We start from the raw sequence: 8,808 nt of genomic DNA on the forward strand, positions 1-8,808 counted from the left end.
CAGCCTGCATCAGAAACTGATTTTTGTGAAAGTATATTGATTTTTTGATTTTTTTTTTTTTTTTTTTTACTAAAATAAGAAGCAATAGAGGGTGTGAAAGAGCCTAGCAGAAGTTTATAAAGATCAGAATTATTCTAGAGGTAATTTGTTCCTTTGTTCAGTTCAGATTTGTTCATTTTTTTCAGATTAGTGTCGAGTATCCGATAAGGCTAAACCAACCTATATATGCATAATCAACTAACCTGATTCGCAATGTGACTGCAGGATTGCTTGACATACGCTTCGTGACCAGAACAACTGAACTAATGAACTAATGAAGATGCTCTTAGCCTGACATACGCTGTGATGGTCATATTCTTCCTCTACATCATCAGATGAATGAGGAAGGGACTACTCTTCGCAAGTGGCGCCGGTGAGTTTTGATTTTGCTTCGTTTGATCACTTTAGCTCATTTTTTGTCAGATGTGATTGTACGAATGCTACATTATTAAAAAAATCTTAGGATATTTATTGCCTATTGATTTTTTTTTTTTTTGTCTTTTGATTAAATTTCTTTTTCTAGGTATTTTTTGTTTGATTTTTGAGTGCAGCGAAGGGTTGAGCATTCGGTAGGTGGGTAATTCAGATAAGGTACATGCGGATTAATGATCCTATGCACGCAGATCTTGATGATGAAATCACAGGTCTTAGATCTCAAGTCCATAAGCTCATAAATGTATTTCCCCTTTTCAATGATTTTGTCATGAATTCCTTGATTAGTTCTATCACTAGGGATATGTATAGGCAAACCAGAAAAAGAATGTGTGTCGGACTCACTGATAGATATTGAAAGGAAATTTGTCATGAAACATTTTCTTTTAGATTTTTTTATCCTTTACATTATTCAATTATGTTGCATGTGTGACTAATTATTTGTTTCTCATGTGAAACTGGACCAACATTCTGGAAGCAAAGCTGAGACCACTGACCCAATTCTTGGAGAGTTCGAGGCAAGGTTGTGGCTTAAGTTACTGCTACTTATGCAGTTGCAAGGTTCTACAAACTTCAGCTTGCTTGCTACAGGCTAACAGGCTACAACTACCATCTGATTTATGTAATTAATTAAGTTTGTCTTTATTTCGATCATGCACTTAATAAAACAAATGCTTTCCTCTTTGGGATTGTAATTTGTGATTTGTGATCTGGATCAATAAATAGAAAAGGAGGATGCTCCTTTTTTGTTCTTTGTAATCACATCGATCTATTGGCTTTACATTGAATTATGAAAGTTTTGTATTATGGGTTAATATTGATGATTTTATCTTGATTTTACAGTAGTTTGTTTAAGTGTATCAAATTTGCGTTTTTATATTCGCATGTATCGCGTGCATAAAATACTATAATATAGATTGCATCCATGTACAACCAACGTTGATGAGTATAATAAATATTCATACTAAAAACCCATAACATCGTTTAAGGAGCATTATTACATTTAGGTTCTTTCTTACTTTTTAAGAGAAGATTATTACTAATGATGACTGTCGAGTATCATATTACATATTAGTAAATCTTCAAGACTATAATATCAATATATCTTAAAAATTTAAAAATCATGCGTGTAATGAATAACCTGGTACAAGGACTACCCAACCGGAAAAAATCGGATAAGAACTGACGGACTATTGATAGTCGATAAGAAATACTCCCTCCGTCCCGGAATACTTGACCTGTTTTTCTTATCGGGCCGTCCCTTAATACTTGACCTGTTTCTAAAAATGGAAATATTCTAACAATATTATATTATTTCTCACTCCACCCCTATTAACCCACCTACCCCCTACTCCATACAAAAAATAATTAAAAATTCAACCCCTACTCTCTCCCAACCCCACCCCTTCACACATTTCCCACTAACTACATTAAAATAATACCCCACTATTAAATACTACCTATTAAATTAAATAAGTCAATACAAGTCCCTTAAACTCTGTGCCGGTCAAACCGGATCGAGTATTCCGGGACGGAGGGAGTAGTGAGAATAAGAATGAAAATAAATGCAATTTAACAAGAAAAGTAACCACATAATATCCATGGTATGATGTTAATGCAATCTCATGATCTCATCATAAACTTGTGTTTTTCTTTATAGGTATCCTTCCAATTTCCAAATATCATCCCAAAATGTTAATGGGCCCAATGAAAACATATCAAAAAAAAAAAACAATTGGGATAAACTAACATTTGACATGGCTATGAACATTGATTTTCCTTACTGCTGGAATATGTCTATGTGTTCTTTATTTACGGTCAATTACAATCTGCTTTCATTATAACACTTAAAAATGTACATATAAATTTATTTTTGCCAACATAATTTGTTACGACCTCCAAACTGACCTTGATTTATAAACATAGAGCAATAGTTTTGCTGACTAGTGACTAGTGACTAGTGAAGCCTTGATATTATGAACATAGAGCAATTAGTTTTTTTTTTGATGAAATAGAGCAATAGTTTTGTTGACCAGTGAAGTAGAAACTAGAAATAGAATGGCTAACATGATAATTGGGCCTGTGAACTAGTAGAAACATACGGAGTAATCCTTTATGAAAATGGGCCTACAAATGAGTAGGTATAGAATGGCCTACTCACATAATGGACCTATAAACTAGTATAAAAAGAAACGGGCTTAAAAGGGAAGTGGCATGGACAAAGTCATAAATTCCAAACTTAATGGATTACATTAACGAAACGGGCTTGGATGAAGAGGTCCCTAATAGTATAAAAATAAAATAAAAAGGTACCCCCTCCCTCTAAAGTCTAAATCAAATGCTGCCTCCGTCTTTCAAGTATTTTTTTTTAGGTTCTTTTGAGTTTGCCCATGCTATAAACATTCTATTCATAAGGGCATAACTAAGGCTCTTGTGGTATCTATTGTTTGCAATGGAATATTTGCACGCATACGGAATGCATATAGAATTATTTAGACTTGGGGAGCAAGTATAATTCTAATAGATGAGGGTTTCTAGTTTAGCCTATAAAATGGGGTTTAAGCCGTTATTGTATTATTTTGAAGGAAATTAATAATACGATAATATTTGAGGGGAAAAAATATAAATTTCCTCACAAACACTTGTGTCTTTATTATTGTTTGTAGGGTTTATTCCTAATTGTTCGTGACACACGTTTGGTTATAACAACATTCATGTCCCGTAAGTTAAGATATACTTAAGGAATATATAGATAGGTTATTAAATATGCATGAGAGTAGTGTCAAAGGATCAACTCAACCAAAAGATTAAACTGATGATTGAAGCCCCAAGATTAGTTTTATACTCTATCACGCCCCCTCACATGAAAGTCCTCTGGGCTTGAAGTGTGGATGCAACACATGCCTCCTCATACCTAGCGCGAAATATTCTACTTTGAAAGGAGGGGTGGGGATGAGATTTAAACCCGTGACCTTTGCGTTACGTACGTTGGCTTTGATACCATGTCAAATGACCAACTCAATAAAAAACTTAAGCTGATAATTGAAGCCCCAAGATTAGTTTTATACTCTATCAAGTAGTTTGGTAAAGTGAAGTAGATGGATTAACTTTGCAACTAAAAAGTCACAACACCTCGCATAACAAAGAGAGAATGGGAAAGACAGTATTTAGGCTTTCTAACAAGTAGAAGACGGTTATACAAGTACTTGGTAGTTTATTATTTTTACCACAATAGACGAGTCACTTACAAAAACACGATGATAAAAAAGGAGCAAGCTAGATTTGGGATTGATTTGACATGGCATATTAAAAACAACACCACCACCTCAATACCGTACGCTTCGTCGATGATTTAGTGTAGCTAATTAACCGACTAATAAGTAGTAACAATATATCTTAAGGGAAAAAGGTTAATTAATTTATCATACTTATAATTAAGGAGTAGACGAGTAGTGTATGTATATATGCTTAGATCTATGATGAATTGATGATGAGCATTCACCAGAAGAAGTTGTTAAGCTGGGGTTGGGTACCGCCTTGCGATTCATCGAGGTCGTTGGAAGGCGAATGGACGTGTCGGCCTTCATAACTTGTGATCACCATCCTTGGATCTTCAGCTAATCTTTCCACTCTTTTCTTCACTCTACAGTTGTCTTGTGTGCACCGGTAATAACTCCTGCCCACACATATTTATTCATCAATAGGTTAATTAACTAATTAATCATGGTTCAAACCTGTAATTAAGAATTTAATTCATTTTTACTTTCTTAAGTACATTATGCTTACTAACACATTTTCATGAAAAAAACAAAATCACTTAACAAACCACTCATTCTATATATGTTTGAGATAGTAATTAGGAAAGTTGAAGTATTTCTGTAACGGTCGGTATTCATTATGGAGGTTGAAACAGCTACCCACCTATTGAACTTAACATTCTATCATTGTCTAAGATTTATGTTAAAATTTTTTGAAGTTTCAAATTGTTAAAAATTCGACCTATAAAACATCACGTTGATAAAAAGATGAGAGATCTAAGGAACACTAAATTAAGAGTGGCAAACGAATCAAACTTGTTCTTTGAATTACTCAATCAACTAAACTTGATATATATTAGCCAAGTTTGAATTTGGTAAGAAGTCGAGTCGATTAGGTTTGAACTAATGCTCTCAACTAAAATAGTCACATATATATCCGTCAGATGCACTACCTACCACTTTTCTTCTAATTTTTTGATTAGTCATAGAATTGAAGTTAAGTGATATGTTAGTTCATGATCAAGAACTAATACAATGCTATCTATCTATCTATCTATCTATGTGCAAGATCGACAATGCAAAATACTCCGTACTACATTTGATTTGGGTTTAAATATCAAGGAACTACTCCGTATATAACTAATTGTGATTGTTTGTATAACTTTTTCTTAATCCAAGGCTTAATTAATCAAACTTGTTCAATAAAAAAAAAAAGACAAGAAAAAAAAAGATGTACTAGATTCTGAAAGTTATACCTTTTTGCTTGATGGCTTAAAATGTAGCATGATTATCTAAGGTCCACCCCTTAATTATTATAACTTTCACTACTATTTTTTTGGCTTAATGAGAAGGAATCATTGCTTAATTACTCCATCTCTCTACACAGTTAATTTTCTCGGATCCATCAATGAACAATGATAGTTATATATATATTCATGATCATGTCTTTCTAATAAAACATATATAATCAACTAATTTAATCATTTACTAATATATACACAGATTGGTTACTTATGTAGTTCATCAAACTAGTTTCTGATTACAACAATAATTAATTAGAGAATAAACAAATGCATGCATAATGTTTAGTACTAGTAATTAGTAAATTTTGATAATGATAGAAATGAATTAAGAGTTTAAATAGAGAAATGGTAGAGTACCTAGGGTGAAGAGTGTTCTTGACAACTTTCTGACCATATTTCCTCCATTTATAACCATCATCTAACACATCCACATCACTCATGGTCTTGAAACAAAATCGCGGTTCCCTGACCTTTCTTCTTCCCTTAATTTTCTTCATTTTGACCGCAGATACCCCTACATAATTAGGATAATCATCTTCTCCATTACAACTTCTTTTGCTTCCTCCTAACTGGAATAATCCCTTCGTCCCTTCTCCCCACGCCGCCGACCTGCTAACAGAACAATAATCAATTACTTTAAAAGGAAAATCCAACTTGTTACAAGTACTTAATTAAAATTACTGTATATAGGATGAAGAGTTTACCATAAGTTATAATTTACAGATAAATAATCATCTTCTCGGCTAGCTGCCTTTGTAAGAGTAGATGTTACATGATCTAAGGTAAACGAAGACTGTAAATAATAATTACTATGATTATGATTCAAGGGTTTAAGATCATCAGATTGTTGTTGTTGTTGATGATGATGATGATTAGTACCAAGTGGTGGAGGAGAGTAGTTATTCAAATTTGTAGAGTTTAGGTAAAACCCAATTTGAGAACTTGATAATCCCTCCATTAAACCCTGGTTTAACATCTCCATCTCTTTCTTTTTCTTTTTCGTTTTCTCTCTCTAAAAAAAACGTGGGTTTTTTTATTGTCAGGAAGAAATGAAGAAGAATGTAGGAAAATGGACAAAGATAAGCTTATAGCTATATAGGTAAATCGAAAGCTAAGCTAGGTTTTTTTTATTATTGTTTGAGAATATTTTTTACTGTTACCAGAATCGAATTCTTGATCTCTCTTTTTTAATTTTAGCATACGGAGTATTCTACATGCAACTAGAGCTGTCAAAACAGGTCATTGGGTCGGGTTTGGATCGGGTCATCTCGGGTTTCGGATTATGATCAAGTCGGGTCGTGTCGGGTTAATATTTCATTCGGGTTGAGTTCGGGTTCGGTCGGTTCGATTTCAGGTCGGGTCATATCGGGTTTTTTCCTATCCCAGGTTCAGGTCGGGTTCGAGTCGGGTCACATTTCGGTCAGGTTTGATTTCGAGTTCGGGTCTTATCGGGTCGGGTTTAAGTCGGTTTGTAGCAGATTATTTCGGGTTCGGGTCTTATCGAGTCGGTTTTAAGTCGGTTTGCAACACAATTATTTTCGGGTTCGGGTCTTAGTTTGGATCGGATAATAATCAGATCAAATAGAATTCAGATCGGGTCACTCTCAGAGACGGGTCAAACTCGGGTCTGATAATTAACCTATACATTTTAAGGATTTTATATTCTAAAAATTTTTGTTTAACTTATTTTAGAGTTAAATTTTTCAATATTTAGCAATAAATAATTAAAATAGATATATCAATGAAGTTAATATTTGGTCGTGTCATTGATAACTCGGGTAAATCGAGTAGCGGGTTCTCACAGGTCGGGTCAATAGCAGGTTTCATCGAGTTACAATCGGTTTCGGGTTGACATAGGGTCGGGTATCAAATCGGGTTCGGGTCATTGTTCGGTCGGGTCAGTTCGATTATCGGTCATTTTCGGGTCGGATGTCGGGTTCGGGTTCGGATGTTACAACATCGGGTTAAAATCGGTTATCGGTTTTTTCGGGCGGGTACAGGTCGGATTTCGGGTTACCTGTTTTACCGTAATTTCGGGTCATAGTCGATTACGAATTCGGTCGGTTCAGGTCGGATTTTCGGATCGGATCACTTTTTAACATCTCTACATGCAACCCACTGCAAATGACTACGGAGTATCAATTTAAAAACAAAAGGGCTGCGGAAATATGGCAAATCGTCGTTACAATCAATTAACTTAGAAATATGATGTCACCATGACATCAATGATACCATCTTAAAGGAGGACAACCCAAAGAAATATCTTACTCCGTATAAAGCTAGTGAACGTTTCCCTCTTCTTTTATTAATGTGTGATATTCACTTGTGATGTTTGAATCTAACATCTATCTTAATAAAGTTTTTAATAATTGTACGTGTTTGTTACTCCATCCGTTTCTAAATAAGTGTCATATTTTGATAAATAGCGTTCCCTAATAAGTGTTGATATCTATTTTTAGACATACACTTTTCCATTTTTTCATACACTTTTCCATAAATTATACTTCCTCCATTTTTTTAATTGCACCATCTTAGGTTTTGGCACTATTTACATATTCTTATATAATTATTTTTTATGATTTATATGTAAAGAAAAATATATTCATGTGAGATCTTGTTAGATTCGTCTCGAAATATACTTTTAAATTATCAAATTTTTATAATTTTTTCAAATGTATATTGAGAGATATTGATGGTTAAAATAGTACATTGGCAAGCGTGAAATCTAAGATGGTGCAATTATAAAAAAATGGAGGAAGTATTGTTTTTTCTTACACATTCTACACTTTTCCCATTTTATATCTACTTTTCTTTGTACTTTAACAATAAACAATTATTTACAATATCATTTTTTCCAAAAAAAAACACTCTCAATCATTGTTTTTCTTATACTCTTTTCAGTTTTCTTAATCCCCACGCATTCATTCCATTAGGATACTTATTTAGGACGGAGTGAGTATTTTACTAGAATAACTTGTATAGTTGTATGAGTTTGTTCTTTTTTATTCATACAAAATAGTTCATTTTTAGGATTTTAGCACACTTAAATATTCATTTTAATACCATACGATGTTTTGAGTTAAGCTTGCTTGGCGGAGAAAGGAAATGGTGGAAATTTTATATTGTGACTTTTAGGGCATGCTTGGATTGAGGGTAATGTATTAAAGGGGTAATAAAAGTCAAACTAAGGTAATTGAAAGTGATGATGAGGGGATGAAGTGGTGGCAAAGGGAACAAGCTAGTGTTGGCAAGAAGAAAATAAAAGGGAAGGGGGAACAAATACCCTCATCATGGGGGGGGGGGGGGGGAATAGTTACCCACCATCCCACTAGGGTGATTATTACCCTCATTTGGTGGTAATTACTTCCCCCCTTCCTCTCTTCTCCTCACAACATCACCACTACCACAAATTCTCATCACAATACCATCACACCGCCCTCCTTGCAAACAACTCAATTCACCTTCCTTGTCCTTTTATTATGGTAGTTTGACTTTTATTTCCCCCATAATCCATTACACTCAATCCAAGCGTGCCCTCAAGGTTATAAGTCCGACCTTCACTATCTAATTGTTCTTGGAAGTGTGGAAATAGGGATGTCAGTAGGAAGGTTTTATGGGAGATCAAACTACTACAAAAACACCTTATGGAGTCGGACTTTTCGAGTCGCCTCAAACAAATAGGCGACACATAAACTTTTAGAGTCCCCTGTTACAGAGCAGGCGACTCATAAGGCTCCATAAATCAAAATAAAAAACCAAATAAAAGGCATACGTGA

General features: G+C 34.2%; 1 protein-coding gene across 2 annotated transcripts; it reads right to left on the minus strand.

Moving 5' to 3' along the window:
• Positions 1–3,777: 3,777 nt before the first annotated feature.
• On the minus strand, positions 3,778–6,096 carry LOC110781054 (WRKY transcription factor 8). 2 transcript variants are annotated; one of them, XM_021985317.2, is made up of 3 exons: positions 5,737–6,096; positions 5,390–5,641; positions 3,778–4,147 (listed from the first exon to the last, which is right to left on the minus strand). In XM_021985317.2, exons 1-3 carry the CDS (start codon positions 6,012–6,014, stop codon positions 3,970–3,972), a joined length of 708 nt encoding a protein of 235 aa, XP_021841009.1. In that variant the 5' UTR covers positions 6,015–6,096; the 3' UTR covers positions 3,778–3,969. The 2 variants fall into 2 exon arrangements, with proteins under 2 accessions (XP_021841009.1, XP_021841004.1); XM_021985312.2 differs by having other exon boundaries at positions 5,390–5,644.
• Between the last annotated feature and the right edge of the window lie 2,712 nt (positions 6,097–8,808).

Source organism: Spinacia oleracea, chromosome 3, assembly GCF_020520425.1.
Source record: "Spinacia oleracea cultivar Varoflay chromosome 3, BTI_SOV_V1, whole genome shotgun sequence".
NCBI lineage: Eukaryota > Viridiplantae > Streptophyta > Magnoliopsida > Caryophyllales > Amaranthaceae > Spinacia > Spinacia oleracea.

Excerpts from the sequence above, each read along its gene's own strand:
- LOC110781054 (XM_021985312.2), bottom strand. The coding sequence starts at position 6,014 with ATGGAGATGTTAAACCAGGGTTTAATGGAGGGATTATCAAGTTCTCAA. Across the intron at positions 5,645-5,736 it reads TCTGTAAATTATAACTTATG|CAGGTCGGCGGCGTGGGGAG; the intron begins GTAAACTCTTCA and ends TTGTTCTGTTAG. Across the intron at positions 4,148-5,389 it reads AAGAACACTCTTCACCCTAG|GAGTTATTACCGGTGCACAC; the intron begins GTACTCTACCAT and ends ATGTGTGGGCAG.